The following is a 27,826-nucleotide window of genomic DNA, read 5'->3' as shown; positions in this document are numbered from 1 at the left end:
ATTACGGAGATGAGGAGGAAGTGAATTCCGAAGCTGAGGAGCAGAGTGGCTGAAGGATCTGCTTCCCATGGTGACGAGGCGGACAGAGGGAACAGTGACGTGAATGAAAGAAGCCCTGAGTGTTCAAGAATGTGTGACGATGTGAACAAGATTAGCAAGGTATGGAGGAGCAAGATTGTGGATGGCCTTAAAAGTGAGAAGAAGTATTTTTAGAATTAATTCTGAAAAAGATGGGAAGCCAGTGAAGCTGTTGTAGAATGGGTGTGATGTGACAGATAGAGGGGTTTTAGTGATAATACGGGCTGCAGTGTTTTGTACCAGTTGTAATTTATGAAGAGTTTTTTTAGGGAGGCTAAACAGAAGGGAATTACAGTAATCTAAACGGGATGTGACTAAACTATGAACAAAAATGGCAGCTGAATGAGGTGTGAGGAAAGGACGTAAACAATTTATTTTTCATAGGTGGAAATAAGCAGACTCACAGCAAGAAGATTGCGGACTCAAGTCCTGACTGGGTCATTTCTGTGTGGGGTTTGCATGTTCTCCCTGTGTTTGCGTGAGTTTCCTCCGGGTGCTCTGGTTTCCCCCACAGTCCACAGACGTGCACTATAGGTGAATTGAATAAACTTAATTGATCGTAGTGCATGTATGTGAATGTGAGAGTGTATGGGTGTTTTCCATTACTGGGTTGCAGCTGGAAGAGCATACACTGTGTAAAACATTTACTGGATAAGTTGGGCGGCTTATTCCACTGTGGCAACCCCTGATAAATAAGTGACTAAGCCGAAGGAAAATGAATGAATGAATAATTTTTTACCTTGGATGGACGCAAGCCTAGTTTGGTTGATGGTAAACCTTCAAAATAGTATGATGTGGGCACTTTAATTTATATTTTAGTTTTAAAATATATAAATACATCAAGCTTGACTCACACAGTCAACAGCATAAAATAACCCAAACAAATGAAGAGAATGAGGTGATCTAAAATGGAAAGCAGTAACAGAAGAGGTGTGTGTGTGTGTGTTTACTAGGCATCTGGCAAACTCCCAACTTCAGGCAGAATACAAAGGGAAGAGTCACACCTGTGCGTTATCCTTCTGAAACACACACACGGTCAAACTGATGCCTCTAACCTCCGACCATTGTGACTTTTTCCTGTCACCACTGAAACATAAACCCTGAGAGACAAAATACTCCATCCTATTGACACACAGAGAGGACAATATGTGATTTCGCTCGCCTTGGGAATTGTCATTGTTCTAAATGAGCTTTATAGATAAGATTGGACTTGTTGAATCAAAATACAGAGAACTGTTTACTGACACCTGATTTTCCCCAAAAATAATTTTATCATCACCATTCCAAGTTAGAAGGAATTTTAGTTGAATCAGGAGTGTCTGATAAACATTTGCATTTAGTCTGCCATGCAAAGGCCAAAGTCTGCTGAAGAAAATATCTCCAATAAAAAAAAAAGACATTTGCCTCCACCTTTATACATTTGAGGTTCAGTCTTTCTTCAATGTGATGACAAACTTAATGTTTCTAATCGAAGCCAAATACGTTAAACTGGCTTTCATCATTAACCATTTAAAAGTACAAAAGGAGATCTTAAAAAATGCTAGCGTTAGCCTGATAGCACTGAAAGCCTGCAAACTTACATGCAAAAGCACCCTAGACAACATCACTATAATACATCTTGTAACATTCACCAAAGAGAAAACTTTATAGCACTGCTAGTAATTTCAATACCAGAATTAAATAGAAGGTAGGTTGTTTGAAGGTATTGCTGCCATTCTCTGTCTAAAGCACATACAGTACATGAACACACCGATGACACAATCTTTTCTGCGCAGAGGTGTGCAATTTACTATGTTGACAGGCAGGCTGGACAGCCTATCGTAATGTTCGGACCTAACGTTTTGATTGGACAAACTTTTCTTTGTCAGACACTTTTCTGATAATAAATAAAACGCATATAAATTCATTTGAATCACATCCGGATGTGTCAAGAATTTTAACCAGCATAGCCAAAATTGTTTATGAAAACCAATGCACCTTTAACTTTAGGCCTAAATCTCTTTAAGGCAAGTCATTTCACTCGGCGGCCATCTTTGAAATGCCTCTCACTATGCTCGGGTATTTTGTCTAAATTGGGGAACATCTAATTCTCCAAACTTGCTTGCTAAGTTTACTATTAATTTTTTTTAATCAGAAATCACTAGTACAATTAAACAACAGACAAAGTCTCTTTAGTTTCATTTCTAAACTTTCTTCTGTTTATTTTTATCCCCAATTTCTGTTTAACAGAGAGACGATTTGTTCAACACATTTCTAAACATAATAGTTTTAATAACTCTAAGGTTCTAATATTTCTGACTGTATATCTCAAAATGCCTTTAAAATGCTTTTGCTGCTGTATTACTATAAATTACAAGTATTATAGTATCACCATTAATACTATATTATTATTTGTGATATTACAATAAATGATACAGGTTTAAACAAAACCTTAATTTATGTCTATTCACAACTCAAAAATAAACAAATATGAAGCATCACATGTTGAGCAAGTCCATGAATGAAGAACAATTCATAGTGTTTTTATTTTCACCATCACTACTCAATGTTGTTTGAATTTAAGTTACCATAGAAATGCATGTTATTTGCCATTTATTGGTGTTGCAATTCAAATTCATCCAAATGCACTTTGGTCAAAATGTCCTTTTAACTTTAACGTCCTTTTAGGTCTTATTCATTGTGCTATATAAAATTACTTTTTAAAATGGGATTGTAATTGTATTTTTAATAGGCAACAGATTTTTAGTGTTGTTAAAGTTTTTTTAAACAGTAAAATAATATTGAAGGAAGACAGGTGGAGATGCATATTTTTGGTCAAAGAGCAACATGTGGCTTGAGAGCCATAGGTTCCCTTCCACTGGGTTAGACTCCCCTTTTTTGTTTAATTTTTCTGCTATTTGGTCACTTCCGATTGTGTTGTCACTTCACAGTAAGCTTTCACTTCAAATTTTCTTACCGTAAAACACTGTGCCAAATCAGATCCTTAAAAGCTGCATTTTTGAACTGACTAACCTTCTCCACATTGTCCTGTCGTCTTGTGAATCTGTATTTCCTTGGTTATCAGCCTTTCTCGAGAACTTGAATGAGTTAGAATCTCAGATTTGTTACAATCAGCTTCTCTTTCATGGCTGAAAGTGTCTTGTGTTGTCATTGATTTTCAATCACTTTAGAATGGTTAACCATCTTGGAAAAAGTCAGTGAAAACATGAAAAAAGTCAGGTGGCTAGTTATATATGATTGGTCAGGTAATTAGAGAAATGACCAGCAGGTGCTAATGAACACCCAGTAATCGGGAGGATCTGAAAGTGCTGTGTCATTTTGATCTGTGCTGCTTTTCAACTATCTCATTTGCATTCTCAATATTGAGCTTATGAACATCTATTCTTTTATAAGAAGAATATGCTTAAAACTGCTCTTTTTTCTCTTGTAGGATTACTCCAAATAGGAAAAAACCCAAGTAAAATCACACTAGCTGTGTTTCCACGCACATAAAAACACCATAGTAATTTATTGTAAATACTGGATTTTTTTACACCATAATACAGTAAAGTGTATTATACTTTATGTATTATAGTGTTTACAAATCCTTGTCAATGAATTCTACAGCCTACTGTAGTATTAACTATGATAAACTGTGGTGTATTGTAATATAATATACTCTATTGACCTTATTCTCCGCAGACGAGCGGGCGCTGCCATTTGAATCTTTTTGGCACGAGACTTCCGGTCTCATTCACTTCCATTCATTTTTAGACATTAAAAACTGCTCGTTTCGCTGTTTGATGTTGCAAACTGATATTTCCTTGTTGTATTATTCTACTTGGTCTGTATAGTCATGCAAACATTTGTTTGTAGAGCAAGTAGTTTGAACGTTTTTTTGCCGTTTTTCCTTGTCATTTCTCCCATAGGCGACTGAAACGGAAGTTCTAAGACAATCGCGAAAACAGACGCACTTCCGCATTTTAGAATAAGGTCAATAGTTTTTCTGTTTGATGTTTATATTAGCCTACACTCTCAGAAATATAGGCACGCGAGCTGTCACTGGGGTGGTACCTTTTCAAAAGGTACACATTTGTGCTTACAGGATCCATATTGGTGACTCAAAAGTATAAATTAATACCTAAAAATTTAAGAGGAACACTTTTGTACTTTTTAAGTACTAATATGTACCCTTTGAGGTATTGATATGGACCTTTTTGGTACAAATTTGTACCTTTTAAAAAAGGTACTACCCCAGTAACAGCTCACTTTATTTCTGAGTGTACTATAGTTGTTGTGTTTCGATAGTTACCATAGACTTTCTACAATAGATTAATTCAAGTACTTTGACACTAGTTTAAACTCACTACAGACTATAGTATTTACCATAAATTAATATAGTAATATAGTATTTTTTAATGTGTGCATCACCCTGCATTAATGCACATTTTGAAGTATTGCATGACGAATTAACAATGAAAATGCCAAAATTCGAAAAAATAAAAGAAAATTATCCTTAATTTGCAAGCTTTTTCTTAAGGTGACAAACACTCTCTTAAAATAGTTTTAAACTTTCAAAAGGATGATGTGAACAGTGGGATAAGGAAATGAATGTCTTATTTACTGTTGGTTGCTAAGTTACCAATACAACAGTTAGCCACTTCAACAACTTGATCAAAACATATAAATGACTACAGACTACACAAGACATGTCACTCGTATAGTTTTGAATGGAGAAAAGTGTGACGGTCAATATGGCGAATAAAGCCCCGCCTTCCAGTACAGGAGCCAATCATTGATCGCAACAGACTGACGATTCTCCGGGGAGTTTCTGCAGATTTTGTGTAATTCTAAAGTTAAGAAATGAAACTAAAGAGAGTTATTGTTTAACATTATTGGTGAGTCCTAATATTCGTAAGCTTGGCAAGCAGTTTTAGAGAATTTGATGTTTCCTTTTTCAAACAGAACGCCTGAGCATACTGCCAAAGAGCTCAGATTGACCAAGAGGCGACACTCAATAGAACGTTCCATTGCAACAGCAGTGCCCAGCAACAGCCCCGCCATTCCCCCATTTTGGACTGAAAGCATTCCGTCAATTGGATCTTTTTGCTCTTGCGATTGCAAGCAGCTGCTTTGTTTTTTATTTATTTATTTAAAAAGCTCATTAAAGCTGAGATACAACCTAAAAGACGACAATACAACACACTATTTCAATCATCTGCACTTTTAATAGTTTATTTTGAAGACTTATAATATGCTGTTGCTCTATTAGAATATTCATTCCAAAATGGCCGCCGCTCCATCTAGTGGCTGTTTCCCAAATCACACTGGAGTGTTGCCTCTTGGTGATTCTGTGCTCTTTGATACTGCCCAAGAGGCATTTAAAAGATGGCTGCCGAGTGAAATGACTTGCCTTAAAGAGACTTTAAATATGACTCACGTTTTGGAATTTTTCTTTTTTTGTAAAATGTTGAAAATATTTGCTTTATATAAAGATGTAAACCATACAGTTTAAAGTAAAAAACATTGTTAGTAGTAGTCCAAATGATTAAGAAATATAAATATAATTTTACAAGTGCATGTTCTAAAATTATGAGGAAAGGAAATGGCTTCACACATATTTTCAAAACACAAAAACAAAACACAATGTAGGCAACAATAGCATTTCCAAAAATATTTTTTATTTTCACATAAGAATCTTCACATTAACTGTTTGTTTTTTTTATTTACTTTTTATTATCAAAGGTCTCTTTTTATATAATACTCTTTATATACATAATATACAATTTACACAATACATGTACAAAATAAGAATATAAGAACAAAAAAGAAAAACAAAATGGAAAAAAAATCTGAGTCGGAGTGAACTAACGTTAGTCGTAAAGAGCTGCGTCAGTCATGCAAACACGCCAACCTGATTTCACCAAGTAGACATGTTCCTGGATTAACATCTATATCGGTCCTGGAACAACCTCCAATCAGCCAATCAGAATTAAGGGATACTTATACAGTTAATGTTAAGTTTAGACTTACGGTTAGAGTTATGCACTTCTACATATTTGTTATCTAACTATTATTCCCCTCTGATTTTGGGAATAATGTATGGTTAGAGTTGGGTTCAGCGCTAGGGAAAAGTTATGGGTTACATTTTCAAACAAAAATGATGTTCTATGATCAATATAGATATTAATCCAGGATCGCATCCAACTTGGCAAAATCTAGACGTGCATACGAACAACTGTCCGGAGTTGAGCTTAAACAGCTACATCATGTCAGAATCAGTGTTTGTGGAGTTTTGTTCATAGTGCTTTAGCTGATTAGCGTTATAAATATGTGTGTCTTTCTCAAAGTGTAAACCTAATCCAGTTTCCCTATAAAAGCCGATACTGGTAATATATAGTATTTGTAGATTAACAACAAAATAGCTACTTATATTGTAGTGACAAACTGAAACAATCAGCATTTAGGGCTTTTGAGAATATATATTGTATATCCAACGCTATCTCATGGCAATTCGTAACTCTTTGATTTAGCGGTTAATTTGGATGAATTTTTTATGATCTCATTCATACAATTTAATAAAAACTACTCATCACCCAATGATGACTGGGTTTAAGGGCAGGCCACGCCTCCTTTTTTAAATCGTACATCTTTCTACGATTTAAAAACATAAAATATGTAAATTACAAAACGTAAAATACTTACATTTTCTTGTAAGAGTAGTCTGGTATACTATATTGAGATTCTGCTAATGACTGGATTTTGTAATTTCCATTAAATTTTTGGTCAAATAAAAATGTTAACTCGGTCTCAAATATTTCAGTTGCTTGTTTTATGTGGTCTGCTTTTAAAATGCAACTAACGCAAAAGGCAGTTAAGATACTTGAGATTAAATCTATATTCATTTTAGAAATATATTCCAGTCATAATTAATAACAAAAACTCAAATAATTTCCTCAGTTACCAATACAAATAAGCAGATTTTTTTCTTGATTTACCTTATAGAAGTTTTCTCTGCTCTAAGAGAATAAAGTAAATAGTCAAACGTGTTCAATTGACTTTTTCCTTCTGCCCGGAGAACATATTAGGTAAATGGAAACATATATATAAATCCAACCCAGGCTCATTATTGATACGTACCCCTATATACATTTCTGGAGATTGCGAAATACGTTCTACGAGGTACTTTTTTTTTAGCAGTTTTTGTTTTTGCGAATCCACTAGAGGCCACTGTGTATGCTTTTAAGATCTCAAATTTCTCTTGCGAGTTCCATTCAAGCCTGCTGTTCTCATGTAAATCTACCAGAGGCCGCTGTCTACTGACTGACTGACCAACCGACCGATTACCCCATCCAACCGCTTTCCCTAAGCCCAACCGATAGCATTTTCAAAAGCACCGATTGACCCAATCACCCCCTTTCCTAAACCCAACCGATAGTGTTTTCAAAAGCAACCCAGAAAAAGAAAAGCCTGACTTTTATGATGTTTTCATATCTTTCCACATTCTCACTCCATTTTTTTTATTTGTTTATTTTATTTTCCGCCTTTTGTTCTAGTTTTATCTGCTGTCTGGAATTGTTCTTCATCGGACTCAAACCCTGTCATTACAGTCAACTCTTCTCTGCATCTCAAGTCTGCCGACGTACACGGCAAGCCACCAGATAAACTGGTAACAGTGGTAAAGTTGTTCACAAGGAGGTAAGTGGTAAGCTGGCAGTGCGGAAAGAAACAGAAGCCATCAGCGGCATCATACCACCCTGTAGCGTTCGTTTTAAAGACGAAATGCAGCCATACGTAGCTCTGGCTACATAATTCACGCTCTCCAGAAATGTATACGGGGTACGTTTTCACAATGAGCCTGTTTTGCAAAAAATCCCTCATGTTGGCTTCCAGTTGTCCTGTTTTGTATTGTGATTGTGTGCTTCTCAATGATTGTGCTTGGCAGTTTAAATGCTGATCCCAGGTCAGACCATGACAGATCCTCTGCTAACACACACACTCTTAAGCTTTTCCTCTTATCTTTCATCTACAGACTCTCTCTCTCTCTCTCTCTCTCACATGCACACACACGGTAAACATTGTTGCTCACTATATACAGTATTTTGTTCTGCAGCAATTCTAATAACTTACTAACTCTTTAAACAACGAATGTACAAAAACAACACAGCATTTCTGAAAGGAAGTGTGTCAGTGGGTTTGGTAAACAGTATTGGATGACCCTTGTTTTCCTCCAACATGATGCCAAATCAGCACCATTTCAGTGGAAATTGGGTTGGTGTGTGTTCTGTGCTGTATTTCCAGGGTAAATCGAGGTACAGCACACAGTCGTGTAAAACCAGGAGAAAGTGAGAATAAGATCCATTGATTGGATGCTACATAAATTAATACGAAACTCAGTTATTTCGAGGAAACATGAGAAAAAAATTTTTAAATTGGATTGTTGGACTCCTCTGTGAGAAGCTCTTTGGCTCATTCTTGGCTCGCGTCCCTTCATTTTGAGGGGTCGTCCAAATTTGATGTACATGCTAACCTAAATTCCCCATTACTGCTAGTTTGAGTTCTTTCTTATCCAGGTTTTGAGTAGTCGGATGCTTATATATAAAAAAACATGTAAAAGGGAGAAAAAAACTCCCTTTTACGTGGACAAAATTTCCAGAAAAATACTGACGTCTCGTTTTTGTTTCATTAGAAGTGTCCGAAAGTTCAAAGCTTTCTTCATTCCAGTTTTTCGATTCAGCACCGTTGCCGGCGGTGTGAGATTCAACTTCTTGTTCGCTTCTCCCGATGACCAGCACTGGGAGGTAAAGAGCTACCACTGTGCGCTTCGACACAGGCCAATGTCATTACAGTCTTATAAGTCCAACGTTCCAATCCTACTGTAAGAGCAGCAATAATAAAAGAGGGAGTAATGTTGTAAGAACAGTCCAGGATGCTAATGAAATGGCAGAGTTCGTCCGCGTGCTTTTCTGCACTTCGGGAAGAGCCACAACAGGATCATCTGTAGCGGAGAAATAACAGATATGAAAGATTTAGATGTTGCAGATGCACGAAGATAATTCCAGAAATGCAGGTGCTTATGTCTAAGTGCTTGGCCTGCAAGTAATCCCATTGTCTGTACTTAAAGGGAAAATTAACCCAAAAATGAACATTTAATCACCGTTTACTCAACCTCAAGTGGTTCCAAGCCTTATGCATTTCTTTATTTCGTTAAACACTGCAAAAGAAATTTTGAAGAAAGCTGAAAACCTAAGACCATTAGCTATCCCTGCTGAAAAATCCAGCTTAAACCAGCCTAGGCTTGTTGGCTGGTTTTATCTGGTCGACCAGCCTGGTTTTAGAGGGGTTTTGGCCATTTCCAGGCTGGTTTCCAGCCATTTCCAGCCTGGTTTTAGCTGGTCAGGCTGGAAAATGACCAGCCAAATCCAGCAAATACCAGCTTGACCAGCCTGGTTTAAGCTGGATATAGCTGGTTTTGGTTGGACTCCCAGCTTGGCTAGGCTGGTCAAGCTGGTTATCTCCCAACCTGACCAGCTAAGACCAGGCTGGAAATGGCTGTAAACCAGCCTGCAAGTGGCCAAAACCCCTCTAAAACCAGGCTGGTTGACCAGCTAAAACCAGCCAACCAGTCTAGACTGGTTTAAGCTGGATTTTTCAGCAGGGATGTATAGCAGAGGCCAGCTAGTGAAGTGCTGTGCAGGTAAACCTCACTCCTCTGACCTCTAAAAGGTGCTCTAGTGACAGGCACTAGATGCCATGGTCTCTTTGGCCTCCTTGTTGGAGCAACCAACTTCCATGAGGAAAGTTGTTGGTTTAATCCCAGCTCGGAAAGGGTTGGGTGGTGTAGGACTAATGGGGCTACATTGGTGCTGTGACCTAGATGGGAGTGAGATTTGGAGGGTTGAGTGTAGCGGAGGCCAGCTAGTGAAGAGCTGTGTGGGTAAACCTTACTCCTCTGACCTCTGAAAGGTACTCTAGCGACTGACGCTAGAGGCCATGGACTTTAGCCTGCTTGTTAGAGCAACTGACTTCTATGCGGACAGTCGCTAGTTCAATCCAAGCTCGAAGCGGGTTGGGTGGGGTAGGACTGGTGGGGTTACGTTGGTGCCGTGACCCAGATGGGAGTAAGGTTTAGGGGGTTGAGTGTAGCGGAGGCCAGCTAGTGAAGTGCTGTGCAGGTAAACACACTTCTCTTAACTCTAAAAGGTGCTCTAGCGACTGACGCTAGAGGCCATGGACTTTAGCCTGCTTGTAGAGCAACCGACTTCTATGCGGACAGTTGCCAGTTCAATCCAAGCTCGAAGCGGGTTGGGTGGGGTAGGACTGGTGGGGTTACGTTGGTGGCGTGATCCAGATGGGAGTAAGGTTGAGGGGGTTGAGTGTAGCGGAGGCCAGCTAGTGAAGTGCTGTGCAGGTAAACCTCACTTCTCTGAACTCTAAAAGGTGCTCTAGCGTCTGACGCTAGAGGCAATGGTCTTTAGCCTCCTTGTTAGAGCAACTGACTCTCATGCCCACAGTCACTGGTTCGATCCCAGCTTGGAACAGGTTGGGTGGTGTAGGACTGGTAGGGTTACATATGCTTCCATCCAAAGAGGCAAATTAAATTTATTTGCAAAACTGGACTATCGCATAAAACATTTGTGGATGGAAACATAGCGATTGACTTCCATGCTAGAAAAACTAATTTGATGGCAGTTAATGGTTCCAGGCTACCAGCTTTCTTGAAAATATTTTATTTTGTGTCAAACAGTCAAAGCCAAACAGGGGTCCGTTCTTCATACCTCGCTTAAATATCTATATGAAAGATGATTTGGCAGATCCTTGATCGTTTAATCTTGATAATTGATCTCTGGCTAATTTGGTTCTTTAAACAAGCTCAAACAATCAGCAATACTACGATTGTCTGATAGCACAGAAGCGTTATGACATTCAGAAATGTATTAAGTTTTACTTTTAGAGTGGATTTTCCATATTATGTTAGGCCTATTTAAGTTTCTTTATCGTGTGGCATGAGGCAAAACTGGCTGTTTAGGTTAATTCTGCATCAAAAAAAATATAGTAAAGGTGTCTGTAACTTATGCGAAGCATCATATCACTGGCATATTAGCTGTCAAATGTGCGCACAACTCACATAAATTATTATTCCTTTAAAAACATTAGAGTATTGGCCATGTCTATTAACACTCAGAAATTGTACTGAAGCTGGGTCAGTACCTTAAACGTTTGTATCTAAAAAAGAAGTCCATAAATGTTCTCTTTAAACCCCTTGGGAAGGACCACCCTCAACTTTTATTTCGAGGAGAAGAATAAATAAGTTTTATTTGTATATATATATATATATTTTATTTTAACTCTAAGAGAATATCAACATTTAGTTGATACTTTCAGTAATACTTTTGCTTGAAATGTCCAAATCTAATCCTGTTTAAATGAAATAAGCCTGCTCCCAAACAGATGTGAGCTACCAGACCTATTGCTAGAACAGATGAGTTTTGAAAAACGGACCCATCCTGAATCATCACGCAGTAACATAATCCTGCTAAATGACTAATCCACGTACAAAAAGCAGACCCCTGCTTTGAAACAAGTAAATGGTGAGTAAATAGAAACAGTATTTTCAGATTTTTCCCTCAGAATTATCCCATTTAATAAGGGGATAATTGGCTAGGTTATTTAATGGAATGAACTTAGTGTAACCGTACCTGCTGGTAACCGATTAGACGGTGTGTGAGCTCCTCCCCCAGTTCCCACTTTAGTTCCTTGCCCAACCCTTGCTTCTTGAGAACCTGAAAGTCATAAAAATAGCAGTGAGTTAACTTGAAATGCAAAGTATGTGCATTTTTAAGATCTGTCAGGTCATCTACTCACCGTCATTGGCAATGACGTCCACTCTGAGTCTCAGGCATTCCTGTCCGTGGTGGTGCAGTGGTTTGGCTGTAGGGCAAAAAAAGAAGGCCCGTCAGGACAGAGGAACATAAAAGGATAATGTAGGAAGGTAAATAAGTTAATGGGTAGCAGACAGGTTAATTACAAAGGAGGCTAATAGTGTTAGACGTGTAGTGGCTAAGCCAATTCTCCTTAGCGGCCATCTGGACCTGTGACCCGTGTCTGATCTCTTTTATTACAGTGGCGGAATTATACTCTGATTCTTCCTATGTGCAAGAGCTTACACTGTGTCAGAAATACAAATCCATTGAGAAAACTGTCTGTATTTCTCTCAACATGAATCATCTGCATTTTTATCAATGGAAAAAAATCCTCATTTAACTCCACAATATTTTAACAATGCACATGCTTTATGGGAACGGTCTAAATTGGGTCTTCGCATTTCACCATTGTTAAATCTAGACCTTCATATTCCAGTCCGCATGCTCGCTGAATTGGACTTCTTGTGTTTCCTACTGCCCAAACTCCCCAAGGATAACCTGCGGGGTTGCCAAAAAGACACGTAGCGGTTTTGCTGCCAGTTTAGCAGCGCATAGCAGGAATTGAAATGTATTCATTACTGTGGTGCGAAAGGAGGGCTCAGATATGACTCACAGACTTAGCATTCAGCATATGGTTTGTGGGACAATAAATCTATAACTGGTTTTCTGAAAGTTCAAAAGCATCTCTACCCCTACAAAACGATCCGCCATAAATGTTGCATTCAAAGCTTAAGTGCAACTCACAGATGTAGTAGTAGCTCTCGCCCTGTCGAAACTCCTTTCCCAGGGTGAATGGTGTGAAGCGCTGGAACTTCTCGGAAAACTTTTCGGGAGCATGAGGAGCGAAAGGGTGGCCACATTCCCAACGCATTTGGTCGTAGGATTGCGGACGACAGGTGTCGTAGTCTTCACGTTCCACCATGTAGAGCACATATCGCTCTGCGTCCTGGGATGGCACTTCGCCCAGTGGATAGTGAGGGCAGACGATGTCCAGGTAGTCATTCAGGCGTACCTCAACCGCATAGTCATCCCATCGGAACCTGAAAAAATGTAAACAACACACGTTAGCCGAGCTCATCTAACATTGGAGATCAACAAAACAAACCAGAAAGCAAAGAAACGAGAATAACTCCAGCAATGTCACTCGCAGAGGTGAGAAGAATTCTTCCTTTAGAGAACTTTCACGGAGCGACTGACTTGAATGCCAAACCTGATGCAATCACATTTTCAATTGCCCTCGCATTGATCTACAATAGCATCTCGAAGACGACCAGACGGCAAATCACAAAGGGATGGCGGCAAGGAAGACAAGACAAAAAAATGTGAACAATGGAAAGACAAATGAGTATGTTGATTTCTTCGCAGACAGATGCATGAATATAGATTATTCTAAACATCAGTCCATTGATTGTACCGCATGCTGTCCATTCTCAGAGAATAGGTCAGAGCTGGCGGAAATGGCAGGAACATGTTCGTCTTGGCGTAAATGTGCGCGCCATATTGATCTTCCTCGTCTCATGAGGACAGTCTTATTTGTGCAAAGGCATTAGTAATCTGTCAAGTTGCATCAGCAAGCGATGACTATTGACTATCTGCTGAAACACACACAAACGCAAATAGAGAAATAAATCTGCATTTCGTCAACACTCCCTTTACTCATTCATTACAGATAAACACACGCACTCGGGTTGACGAAGTCCTACACACCCTGTCTACGCCACACTTCTCCCTTTCATTTGACACATGGAGGGAGGCGACGGAGACAGTCTGCCTGTCTGCTCCTCTCCGCTTTCTGCATTTGCTTCATTCTTGGTTCTGCTCCTCTAGCTCCTCTGGCAGTTTGCTATCTCTGTTTATGTGCAGCCCACTGATAGAAGAACGCCAGAGGTAGAAAGAATGCCCTGGTTTATTTATTCATCCATCCATCATCGGATGCCACTTTAACTTCCATATGCTTGCTTCTGAGCTCAGGTTCACACATTCGCATTATGAGTTCGATATCAGCCAAATCTGGAAATCTGATGTAGGCTCCCAAGGTACGAATTTTTGAATGGTAATTAGGTTGACTTCTAGCACTTTCAAAAGTGTAGTCTAAATTTTTTGCAGTCTATTAAAAGTGTAATATTATCTGTGATGCTTGAACATGCTTGGTAGGCCTTAGAATTTGAATGAAACGAAAGTTGTGAGAGGAATTGTTATTGTTTTATGCTGTGATAGACTACTTAACAAGATTGATTAATCATTAGACTAGATGGCATCGTTGGATGTATCCAACCTAGGCTCATTCTGAAAACGTACCTCTATATACATTTCTGGAGACCGCCAAATACCTCTCAGGATGTACGTTTTTTTGCAGTTTTTGTTTTTGCGAATCCGCCAGAGGCGAATGACTGACTGACTGACCGATCAACTGACCCACCTCTTTCCCTAAACACAAACCAATAGTATTTTCAAAAGCGCAGATTGAGTCGCTCACCCACTTTCCTAAACCCAACCAACAGTTTTAAAAAACTGAAAAAAGAAAAGCCCTTGAATGATTTTTACCACGTTTGCAAATTTTACCACACTTTCACCCTGTTATTTACTCATTTTATTTTTTGGATTGCGTTTTTGTCCCCACTTACTGGAACCGTTCCTCACAAGACTCCAACCCTGTCATCATGGTCAACTCCTTTCTGTGTCTCAAGTTCGACGTACATGGCGAGCTACTGGAAAATCTGGTATAAGCGGGAAAGCCGTCCACACGAATGTAAGCGATCGACTAGTAAGCGCGAAAAGGAATGGCATCATACCGCCCTGTAACCTTCGTTTTAAAGACAAAATGCAGCCATATGTACTTTTGGCTACATAATTTGCGATCTCCAGAAATGTATACAGCGGTACGTTTTTAGAATGCAGCCATACTTAATCTATGAGCTAAAATGTCAAAGACTGGTGGACTTTTTAGTTGAGCTACTAAGTAAAAAACCATTAGAGCCCCTATTGCAACCACATAGAAACACCCTGATCTTGCATAGCCAATCACTGCTTACATACTCTTTACAAGAATTACAGATTTTGCTATCATAATAATAAATATTCGGTTGATGCTGAAATCCTGGATCGTAAACCTCCTGAGGGTTCAAGCAGACACTAACTGGGATCCTCCTAATTTCTGGAGAGTTTCAGAAATCCTCCCTGTCTGGCGGAAATAGCAGTAGCATTATTTTATACTCAGGAGTGGGTGTTTCTGTCGGCGTGTGACAACATCCACACGTCTGCGCTATGATCAAAGTCTGCAGAGTCTCTCCTGCTCTCTCTTTTTTTTGTTTGTTGATGGGGGGGGGGACCCTGGGTCTTAGGACAGACGATCTGGCTCCAGACCTCTTCTAGTCTTACACACACAAACCTTTTAATTGGCCTGCTGCTTTCACTCACGGCGGACCCAAACACACACAGCTCCGCAAAGCCAAACTTAGCACTCCTAGTCACACACTTCAATTCTCTGGTGGCCGGGTACGGCAGTCACACACTGATGCATCTTTGTTTGATGAATGAAGCAGATTTACCTCCCCACCAATAATAATTTACATGTCTCACATTCTTGAACTGCTGTCACCAGATGCTCGTGAGCAGTCATCTGGCACACCAGCACACACACACACCCCGTTAAAACCCTGATTAAAATCTGTTTGTGGTATGGCCCCAATGTGTTCATCAAAAGGGGGTCGGGAGGGGGGGCAATTAAAACACAAAGACTGGAATTAAAGTGGTCCCAGAGGGGGGCAATTATGCTACTCCCCCCCTCAGCCCCTGGGGGCTGGGAGTCAGTGGGATGGATGGGAGAAAGCAGTGGGGGATGGACTCCGTCTCAATGCAGGGGTCAGCGGGTACTCCTCATGCCAGTGTCCTTTCAAGCGCTACAGTTACTTTATCAATGCCTTTATTCATACAGTAATGCTATTCGCTTATTAAGCGCCATTCATTTCACATACTAAGCTAAACTTCATCTTGAGTATCTGTATCTTAACCAATATTCTACGTGCCTTGGGTTCTGTTTTATGGTTTTGTTTCTGGGGTTTAAAAAGACAAAACATTGAGACATCTGCAATATTAAATGTTTTTTTAATGTTTTTTTTTTGTCCAAGTTTTAATATTGTAAATAATAATGTTGCCAAATCTATGCACAATAATTCCCTTAGCATTAGTTTACATTAAGTATTAACAATACAAATTATATACATACATCCATACAAGGAACAAACACTTAAAATCCAAACAACTACTAGTAAATCGATCTACGCTCACCCTCATCTACTTCTTCAGACCGAAAAACAGAATGAATGTGCTTGATTAATGAACGCTGAGACCTGGCAGACGAATGCGGGTACTTGTGAGTCACGTCCACACTTACCGTCAAACCTGAATAGCTGAAGTTTTCTATCCTAGACTCACTTTCCGGTAAATATCAGTGAAATGTGCACAGTTGATAGACCCGCATCAGTGCCAAATGGGCAACTGTAGGGTTAATCTCAGATCTTTTAATCTTTAGTTCAAAGTTTAGTCGTTGTTATTCTTTTTAACCCCCTCTAAGTCTGTCTATCAGTCGGTCTCTCCTCCCTCTCGCTCTCTCATTTCAACACTCTATCACTCACTGGAATGCTGGAGCTCAGGGAAAGGGGGGATGATCAGTAGGGGGGCGAGAGGTTGAGGAAATACTCGGAGTCAGCAGTGCAGACTCACACACACACACAGAGATTGAGGGAAGTTGGGTAATAGTCTAGAAAATGCACAAGTTAACATTCTTTCCACATTCACCTGTTTAAAAGAGAAGGGTATTTAAACACCCACCCACACACACACACTCTGACAATGGGCCCGCCGACAACCCTGTCATTCGATCTGTGATCTTTTGTAGCTTTCACCACCTGATACTACAGTCTAAACAGTAATTAATGAAATTCTGACCCGGGATCTGTTCAAATATCCATCCATCACTTTTTGCCCACACACCTCCATTCGCTGACTATCATTAGCCTCTAAAACCTCTGTCGTTTTAATTCAGTGCTAATGCAAGCGCTGTTGTTCCGGGTGACTGGTTCGGAATGCGGTGTGGCAGGATCATCGGGTGCTCTGTGCTCCGGGATTACCCGGACTAGGTTGCTGAGGGGCCAGGGGCCTCATTCAGTTTAATGCAAGCAGAAAGAGAGAGTAAGATGAGGGGCCCATGGCGAGCTCTTTTATTGTTCAGAAACACAGTTGGAGCGTTACAGTGGAGTGGTTCGGGTGGAAATGCAACAAAGGCTGGCAGGAGATAGAAACAGGGCGATGGATGAACAAAAAAAAGAAACTAGTTTGGAAAGATTTCGTCTATATTTTAGCAAAAAACACCCTGCTTTGTACTGTGCAGGTGTAAGAGAGATTAAGAATGTGAAGAAAGACTCCTTTGATACACTTCATTGGGCAGCTCTTGTGCTTGTCCTCGCCCCGACTCGGACCAGTCCTGCTCTTTCATGTTTTCTTCCATCCATCCATCTCTGTCCACTCTCTCGGTTCATCTCTCAGCACTCAATAAGCCTGTTTGATCCCCCATTCATTCTCACTCTGACCCCGCCCCCAGGCAAACTCAACCTATCAGAGACCAGTTTGCTGGAATTTGAGGTATTTTGGTTAGTGACCTATGTCTGTGGACACTAACTCTGACCCCTTTGGCATTGCCATGGAAACCAAATCTGACCAGTTCCTCCATTCGAGACAATATTCCACACCAGGGCTTTTTCAATCCATCATGTTTACATACATCTTATCCTCATCAATCTTTTTTCGTTCCCTTTAAATCGCTCAAACTTTTGTCTCTCGGCATCATTGATCAAGTTGTCAGATTGGCTTTCTCATATGATTGAACTTTTCCGTCTTTTGTGAAGAAATGGCTCAGTGGGGTGTGATACAGATCTATTAAAAATGTTTTGTTTGCCTTTGAACTCACAGACAAAAATGTTACACTATCTTTTAAACTAATCATAACTCTAGTTGCATTTCCAAACGTATAATTGAAACGGTGTCTTTAAAGGTTCGATCAAATTTTCAAAAAGTAGTAGGTTAGTTTCCTCCAAAACAATAACAAATTCACATGTTGAAGATACTAACATCCAAAGAGTGCAGTTTTTCACTTCCACCTTGGATCAACAAACTGTTTGACTTCACCTCACAGTTTCTTATTAAATCTTCTGACCAACCAAATACCGTCTAGTATGTGACATGGGGAACACTTTATTTTGATGGTCCGTTTGAGTATTAGTAGACTGTCTGCTTAATATCTGTTGATACTGCTCCTTCAACAGACATTTACCTGACTATAAGAAACTTTGCAAGTACATGTCAACTTACACTAACCCTAACCTAACAGTCTACCTATAATCTAATGAGAATTAGTTGGCATGTAGATGCAATGTAACTTAAATTCAATAAACGGACCATCAAAATAAAGTGTGACCCTGACATGTTTGCCCCCTTCAAGACACTTCAGTAATTCTGTACTGGTCAACCATACTAATAGGCACTGATGTCCTCTCATAGATCATTAAATGGCACAACTAAACACAAACATTGTAGTACTCAGTGGAACGGGATTGAGTAGTGCTCAAATTGCAGAGACAATGGAGTTCCTATCATTGTTCAGGCATTAGCTATCCTGCAGGGGGCGTGGCCTCTCACACCATGCCATAAAATACGTGCAATGTGTCGTGAGAATGGACCTTCATCTCAAAAACCAGTCCATTCAAGAACAGTACAAACACCAAGAGTGTGGAGACAAAAACCGCATGGGGTTTGAGATTGTAACAAGATCCTAAGACAACAAACATTCAAATACCCTCATATTACCTTAACAGCATGTTCCTGTCAAATACTTAGCGCACTACTGTGAAATGCTGTCAAATACACCGTAAAAAAGACATTCGGCTGGATATGTGTTCTTAAACAGGAAGAATGAATCAAAGACGTATAGGAATAAGGTGAAAGGGAGGAATGACCAAGAGAAGGAAGAACAATTCTGAGAATTCTGTGGGAGTTAAAAGAGTTTGATGGCAGCTCTATGATCAAACATAAAGATAACAGCATTTATTACAGGTGAAACAAACGACTCTTCTTCACAGTAAAGCCTGCCAGATTGTAATAAGAGCGAAACAAACATGTAGTCATGTGCTTTCTTGATTTTGAGCCGATCACTTTCTCAAGCCCTCTAACTTGCATGAATAGTAAATCACAAGAGTATGCGTGCGTACAAGGAAGTTTGTATCTGAGACTTGTGTAAGAATCGGGTCGCTTGCGTGCGCGAGTGTGTGAGAAAGGTATTGTTTATTGTACGCGCAGGATGTGCCATTTTCCCGGGAAAACACTTGGCCAGGAAACTCATGCTTAACGAGGGAAAAGGCCGTCTCTTCAACCTTTGAGCACTCGCTGCACCCGTCTCAGGATTTGACAAATATCACATCATTTGCATGTATAACAAGTATTTACATCAACAAAACACTTCTGGCCAATGAGGACTTGTACAGTATGTAGGAGTTAATTAGAGAAGACTTTCATTGGTCAATAATCAATAGTATGAAGGAAGATTGAATTTATAAGATGACAGATTAAGAGTATTATGGAGAAGGAATGGAGGGAAGGAAGGGTTATACAAGATTTAAAGTGATAGATCTCACAAAACGTAACGTATGTTCTTTATGAGATGAGAATGAAGTCCAATCCATGAATGTGATATGTTTTTTCTTCTTCCAAACACCAACTTTCAATGAAATACAAGAGATTTCTGTCATTCCATTAAAAGTCCAAAACCGTGCCCATCCAAACGTCCAAACAATGTATGCAAATGATGACTGTTATAGATTTTAACTCATACTTAATGAGGGAAAAGGCTGTCTCCTCAACTTTTGAGCACTCGTCTCAATATTTGACAAATATCACATCATTTGCATGTTATGCAAGTAATTCATGGGGTAGTAATCAATGATAAGAATAAGATGAATAATTACAACATGGAGAAGGAATGGAGGGAAGGAAGGGTTTTACACGTTTTCAAGTGATTTCCAATATGTAATTCAGGTTCTTTCAAATCTAGAATACATTTTTATGAGATGAGAATGAAATCCAATCCATATATGTGATAAATTTTTTCTTCTTCCAATGAAATACAAGAGGCTTCAATGGAATGACAGAAATATCCTGTTTTTCATTGAAAGTCCAAAACCGGGCCCATCCCAAACATCCATAAAATGTATGCAAATGCTGAATGTTATGGATTTAACCCCTAAAAAGTAGTAATCAGTAATCAATGATATGAAGGCAGATACAATTTATAAGATGATGGATTAAGAGCACTATGGAAAGGGAATAGAGGAAGTTACTTACATGGAATGCTTTTACAAGTTTTAAAGTGATAGTCCTCACAAAATGTCATTCTTGTTCTTGCAAATAAATGAGATTTTTGTGTGATTGAAGCCCAATCTATAAATGTGATATGTTCTTTGTTCTTTTAAAGAAATACAAGAGACTTAAATGAAATACAGTAGATTTTTGTCGTTCCATTGAAAGCTCAAAACTGTGCCCATCCAAAAAATCCACAAAATGTATGCAAATGCTGAATGTTATTCATTTTATCCCTAAAAAGTAGCCAAATGACATCTGATTTTATTTTAACACAAACAAAATAACATACTGACGTACATATATACACTACCTGACAAGTCTTGTCACCTATCCAAGTTTTAGGAACAACAAATAAAAACGTAATTCATCTTCGATGCCTCTTCTTTCATCTTACACCAGACATTGCTCAATAATGTTCATGTCTGGTGACTGGGCTGGCCAATCCTGGAGCACCTTGGCCTTCTTCACTTTCAGGAAATATGATGTGGAGGCTGAAGTATGAGAAGAAGTGCAAGGATTTGCCCTCTCTTGTGGTTTGTAATGTAATGGGCAGCAGTAATGTCTTGATACCTCAGACTGTTGATTTTGGCATTAACTCTGAAGATCTCTCGCACGCCCCCATACTAAATGTAACCCCAAACCATGATTTTCCTTAACCAAACTTAACTGATTTCTATGAGAATCTTGGGTCCATGTTGGTTCCAATAGGTCTTCTGCAGTATTTGTGACGATTGGGATACAGTCTTACAGATTATATATACAAGTTATTATTTGTTGCTCTTACAACTGGGGTCAATGACAGGACTTTTGTCAGATAGTGTACAGGATAGCATGTCAAAAATATTAAACAGAAACTCAAATATGCTATTCATTTGTGCTTTTGGAGAGGAATAAACACATAGTAGTTTAGAATGACATAAGTGTGACTAAATAATACTATTTTTAGGGTGAATTAACCCTTTAAACTAGCTTGGAAAACAAATACAATATGGGCAGGAATCTGTAGAGGTTTGTGAATGACGTCCATCTGAATTCTGTGCATACAGCCAGTATTCAGAGACAGGGAATGGACAGAATAGGCATGAAGAAGGTGAAAGGGAGGAGAAAAGCGAAGCGAGACAGGCTCTGGTGGTTATGGCTGCCAAAACCGATAAAGAAAAGCAAAGGGAGGAAAAAAAATCAACACCTCCTTTTTCTTCCTTCTTTCACACAGGGAAAGGAAATAAGGACAGGAACTGAATGAAAAGATGAAAAGCGCTGGCGTGTATGGCTGAGATAAAAGGTAGAGGGAACGAGGGAGAAGCCAGACTGGAGATCAGGAGAGAGGTGGGCTCGAGTGCCGGCCTCCCTATTTGAAGACCACCATAGAGAGTGACAGGCTACAACGAATGAATGGCACTTCATCACTCACTCTCTCACTGTCAATCTAACACGCACACACACGGATCTGATGAGTTTAATGCTAAGTGACGTGGAGACAAAAGCGAAATGACACTTTATCACCGGTTTCTATCTCCACTTCTCGTCTCCGCACATTTACAGAGACGCACTGTGACAGACACCCCGGCATGAATGCCACTTCATTTCGGCGGCGAACTCTGCCCCACAATTGGTCACACTAGCCCCTGGTTTTGTTCCGCTGCAGATCTGCGGTGAGAGCGCGCTAATTTGGCTGGAACGTATAACAAAAAAGCACTTAGCTGGCAAAACCCCACAAGCAAAAAAAAAAGAGCTCCGTTCGATGGAAAAAAACCACCAGTGAATGGGGCATTTTGGGTAGAAAACCCAAGAAAGCCCCCATTTCTGGCTGAGTTAAACCATGTAAAAGGCCTTTATACAGGGTGAAACAGTAACACAATGGGGTGATGGTGGACAAGCGGAAGATAAAAAAAATGTGAGGAGGTCAGAGAGTTTTTTTTGGGGGGTACTGATGGTATTTGGATTCAGTGGACTGATTGAGGGAAAGAGTTAAAGAAAATGGGAGCAGAGGAGAGGTTGAACTTTGTGCCAGTTAACCATGCGGTACGGGGCACGCAGCCAGGGGAAAGGGAGGGAGGTTTGGGAAGGACAGGTAGGAGAGAGAGGATAAGGAAAGAGAAAAATAAAAGACAGAAGAAAGAGAAGGAATCTCTATAAGCCTCTGAGTGCTCATTAAACAACAAAAAGCTATTACTGAAAAAGGTTTAGGATCTATAAGCGAGATTAAAAGATTAGTTCAGCAAACTAAATTATTAGTTACTCTTATTCTGAAAACAAAAACTGTATTTTCTTTTTACATGGACATATGAGACATTGTGAATGGTGTATAGACATGGGACGATAACTGCTTTCAAGGTTTACCGTGGTTTTAAAACCGCCAACATTTTCTGTAAAACCGTTCCTATGGTATTTACGATTTATGTAAAATTAACATTACGGAAATTAAAAAAAAAAAATTTAGTCAAATGTTTCTTACTGTCATTATGGCAAAGATTAAATAAATCAGTGATTAGAAATGAGTTATTAAAACTATTATGCTTAGAAATATGTTGAAAAAATCTTCTCTCCGTTAAACGGAGATTGGGAAAAAATAAACAGGGGGCTAATAATTCAGGGGGGCTACTAATTCTGACTTTAACTGTATGTTTCCATCCAAAAATGATAATTAACTTTATGCGCAAAACTGGAATATGGCATAAAAGATATGCGAATAAAGCGGCGTTTCCATCCAACGAGTCAAAGAGAACAAAATTGCCACTTCCTGATTAATTGACGCCAAATATCAACAGTAAAAACGGAATTTGCTGCGGTAAGAAAATCTGCGTGAATCTTTTCGTTATTTAATAAATTACTTGTGCCTCAGAGGACAATGGAGCGGAGCACAGATGCTCTTGATAGTTCTGGAGGTAATTAATAATGTAATAACACTAATACTAAAACGGTTAAGGCGTTTTAGAATGACCAAAACAACATTTCAGATGTTTTTCAATGTGCTCAGGCGGCTGGTTTATCCATTTACACACATTTTTATCGTCACATGATCTCTTATAACAAAATCACATGACCATTTTAATGCGCATACTGGAATTTGTTCACTAAATGTGTTTTCATCATGGTTTTTCGCATCTTTTCTTTTCGAATAAAAAGTTTATCCTACTCAGTTATGTGCATATGTTTTTATGTGCATTTTAAAAATGTATGCGCATCTTGGCGATTTTTTTATGCGCATATCCAAACTGGGCATAAAAATAGGTGGATGGAAATGTAGCTAATGATTTAAATTTGAATTATTTAGCCTGTCATGTTAACTGTTGCAAAATATTTTGAATGTTTCCCCAAATTAAAATATATTGTGTTTAAAGGGGAAGTTTTAGTTTTTTACCCGCACATTTAAAAAGAACCGGCTTTAGAGCAATTTATCCCACGTCTAATGGTGTAGTAGTTGCTAAAATAGTCCAAATACAAAAAAATAGTGCTGAGATTTTGAGAAAACTTATTAGAGATTTTCCAATATTCCAACTTCATGCAGTAGCTTTAGTGACAAACAGCAATTTTTAAAGCGTTGATAGCTAAATAAATGACATTCACTCAAAAATGAAGTTTGTGTTTGTTCAAAACAGCTTAAAATGATGAAACGGGATACAGCTTAATTGTTTTAATATTCAATTCACTTATATTTTTCAAAACTAATAAGTTAACTTAATTTCAAATGGATTGTGTGGAACCCAGAATCGTTCACACTCACAGTGTTGGGATCAGACCAGCTCTATACAAAAATCCACAAAATTCAGTTTTCAGCATCAAATCAACTGATTTTTGTAAACGAATTGGCTTCAAAACAATTATTCAATCATGAATTGAGCTTCAACTACATCTCATAAACTTTTATGAACATGTCAGAGAAAGGTAGATATTCAGTGATTAATGACTCGGTCATGTGACTTCTTGAAATTTTGGAATATAGTCATCTGGAGCTCTTTTATGACGCTTACTAATATGATAATAGTGTACTGCCTTCTGTTGCTTTCAGCAACGTAAGGGGGAATAAACACATTTTTAATGCTGGGTGTACTATTCGTTAGATTAATTATAATTAATCATGGTAAATGATTTTTGAAAAGGTTAAACAGAGAAAAACACCCTACAGGAGTGCACAGAGAATTTAAAAGAGGACGTTTGGTTAATAAATATACGAGTGAGTCAGTCAAGTGCTGAATTATTGCTCACCAAGACACTCCTTAATCAGCTCAGAAACACAGAAAAACACACACCTTCCACTTGATCAACTATTGACTGCGAGCAACACTACAACACGTGTGTTTCAGCAAGCAGCTGCAAGCACAACAAGAACACGCACCAACAAATTCAATCATGCACTCTACTCGAGCTGACTCAAAATCACCTCTCAAGCTGAAAAAAACAAAAAACAAGTTCAGCTGCAATGGTCTGTCGACTCTAGAGTCAACCTTCCCCTAAGACATATACACACTTCTGCACACACTGTTGACCATGTGCATCAGACACATGAATGCATAGAAAAGCAATCGCGATAGTATTTTTCTTGGATAGTTTTTCATTTATTGAATTCAATGAAAATAAAATATTCAGAAAGAAATTAAGAAAGAGCTGCAGAAAAAAGCAGAATGAAAATGAAGCATCTCATCTAGCCCAGCCTCACTAGAATTTCTATGAAAACAGGATTAAATCACATAGAAAGAGGGCAAGATTAAGACGGGGAATAAAAATAGTACGTATGTGGATTACGCAGGCGATAAAATGATCACAGTTGTTTGGACTTTGACGTAATCATCACATCTGCTGAAGCAAACGCTTTTTGTTCTAAGAAGAGTGGATGGCTTAAATATGTCTGCACGAAGGGGCAGATGTCCTATTTTTTCAGCTTTCTGTCTGTTATCAGTGTTTCTCTGTATGACTAATTCAATCTCACTCCCTTTGGGCTATTGGAATATTAACACCAACTGTTTAAAGATGATAAAATCATTACGGTAATTCAGCATGACCCTGCAATTTATTTGCCAGCCTTTAGCTTTAGGAAACTTGATTCATCTGAACGAATCGGTTCATTTCAGTGAATCAGTTCATAAAACGTAATGGAGTCACCAGTAAAACTAAAGAAGAAATTCATGAGATAAAATTAATATATTGTTTCTGGTTTAACATGTGGATAAATACTGCCATATCAACATCAAATTGATAACTTTTTTTACATGTATGGCTTTGGCTTATTTTGCAGGTTTAGAGTAAAACATATTTTGGAAACTCTTTCATTTCAGTGTTAAAAAATTGTTTTTCAGTGCAATTTTAACATCAGGAAAGAAACTTTAATAACTCTATTTACATCTTCTTGGTAAAGAGTCTTCTTTACCAAAATCATTCAATATTTAACACATTTTTGGAGGGACAATTCATTTACTGATACAGATAAAGTCAGAATTAATGGATTTTTTTCTTTTTAAAAATATTTTCCAAATTATGTTTAACAGAGCAAGGGACTTTTCACAGTATGTCTGATAATGTTTTTTCTTCTGCAGCAAGTCTCATTTGTTTTATCTTGGCAAGAATAAAATGAGCTTTTAATAATAATAATAATAATAATAATAATAATAATAATAATAATAATAATAATAATAATAATAATAAAACATTTTAAGGTCAAAATTATTAGCCCCTTTAAGCTTTATTTTTTCCGATTGTCTACAAAACAAGCCATCGATACACAATAACTTGTCTAATTACCCTAACCTGGCTAGTTAACCTAATTAACCTAGTTAAGCCTTTAAATGTCACTTTAAGCTGTAAAGAAGTGTCTTAAAAACTAGTAAAATATTAATTACAGTCATCATGGCAAAGATAAAATAAACCAGTTATAAAGAATGAGTTATAAAAACTATAATGTTTAGAAAAGTGTTGAAAAAAATCTTCTCTCCGTTAAACAGAAATAAACCGGGGGGCTACTAGTCCAGAGGGGCTAATAATTCTGACTTCAACTGTATATGGATAAATTACTATTGAGAAAATTCAGTCATTTTCTTTTCGGCTTATCTATATATTTTAAACATAAATGCATGTAATTTGCCTACTAAAACTTAATTACATGTTAATTAAATGCTAAATAGGCATAACGTAATTAGATAGTGTTTTGACAGACTACGTGTCATACATTATTACGCTGAAACAACGTTCTCATCGCAAAACACTCGCTGAGTCGGTTCAACCGAATCACTATAAAAATTCTAAATTGATTCACTCGCGTCTGACTTGTATAGGCAATTTGAGTTTAGCAGTGATTTAGTCATCTGCTTTGCGTTTATCAGTCATCGGAAAAGTCACTCAGCACCTATTTCAACACCTCACTGACTTGTGCGTCAAAAAGCAAAACATTCCTGTGAGTTTCCTCTTCATTTCCAATTCAGTCGGGTATAATCAAACAAATAATTGACCACATGCATAACCTATACTGTATACTGTGAATGTTAACTAGTTATTTACATTAAATGTATTCACGTCCATACGTCAGTTTGTTGGTCTACTTATTCCTGTTAAGGTGTGTACAAGAACGTAGCACACACCCAGTAAAGCATCTTCAAAGAAAGAAGCTTATTTTTGGATCACATGCACAAATGTAAAAAAAAACACACACAAACACACACACACACACACGACATATTCAGGTGATTGGTAGTAGACAGATTATGACGCGAATAAGTGTGCGTGGATTATGTAATCTGTTACAGGTAAAGATGTAACGCTGCAACGTCAAAATGCGTCTGCAGTGTAAACAAACACGAGACTCCAACTCTAGTGGAGCTATCAAATCCACTGACCATTAAAACAATATTACGATACAAATTAATACTCACACACATAGATTAGATAGGATATGTTACCAAATAACATTGTAATTTGCAATATATATATATATATATATATATATATATATATATATATATATATATATATATACATATAAATAGAAGTAAAAAATAAAATGATTAGCCGTCCTATCAGAGTAATTATAACATTGCAAGCAAAATTACAATATGAAATGCACTGCAAAAGGAACATGTGGTACAAATGAGTACTTACTTAGAGTTGGTACTATTCCAGAAAACAGTGAGTCTCTCAGCTGAGGCGAACACAGCGCAGATACTCGCTGCAATGTATAAAAGCCACACCAGATCCATTATAGACCTTCTGTGAATCAATCCAAAATGAAGAAAATAACCAGCAACTGGTAAAGTTTCCTCTAAATCTCTGTGCAGTGGATGCAAACTGCTTTCAAGTTAGTTAATATGCAGGTTGTAGCTGTAATGCAAATACTGAATCAAGAGATCCGCGTCTATTATCTATCTAGTCAGTACTGAATGAAACTTTCTACACGTCGCAGTTTGGTTTTGTGGAAACGCCTCCACGCAAGCCACGCCCTGCAGCCAATC

The 27,826-nt window shown here is 38.3% G+C and overlaps 1 protein-coding gene across 1 annotated transcript; it reads right to left on the bottom strand.

Moving 5' to 3' along the window:
* Positions 1–5,718: 5,718 nt before the first annotated feature.
* efna1a (ephrin-A1a) lies at positions 5,719–27,758 on the bottom strand. Its single transcript, NM_200597.2, has 5 exons — positions 27,477–27,758; positions 12,726–13,021; positions 11,923–11,988; positions 11,757–11,840; positions 5,719–9,055 (listed from the first exon to the last, which is right to left on the bottom strand). The coding sequence occupies exons 1-5, from the start codon at positions 27,572–27,574 to the stop codon at positions 8,931–8,933; spliced, it is 669 nt and encodes a 222-aa protein (NP_956891.1). The 5' UTR covers positions 27,575–27,758; the 3' UTR covers positions 5,719–8,930.
* Between the last annotated feature and the right edge of the window lie 68 nt (positions 27,759–27,826).

This window comes from Danio rerio, chromosome 19, assembly GCF_049306965.1.
Source record: "Danio rerio strain Tuebingen ecotype United States chromosome 19, GRCz12tu, whole genome shotgun sequence".
Classification (NCBI taxonomy): domain Eukaryota; kingdom Metazoa; phylum Chordata; class Actinopteri; order Cypriniformes; family Danionidae; genus Danio; species Danio rerio.
This window is presented reverse-complemented; position numbering and strand designations above follow the sequence as displayed.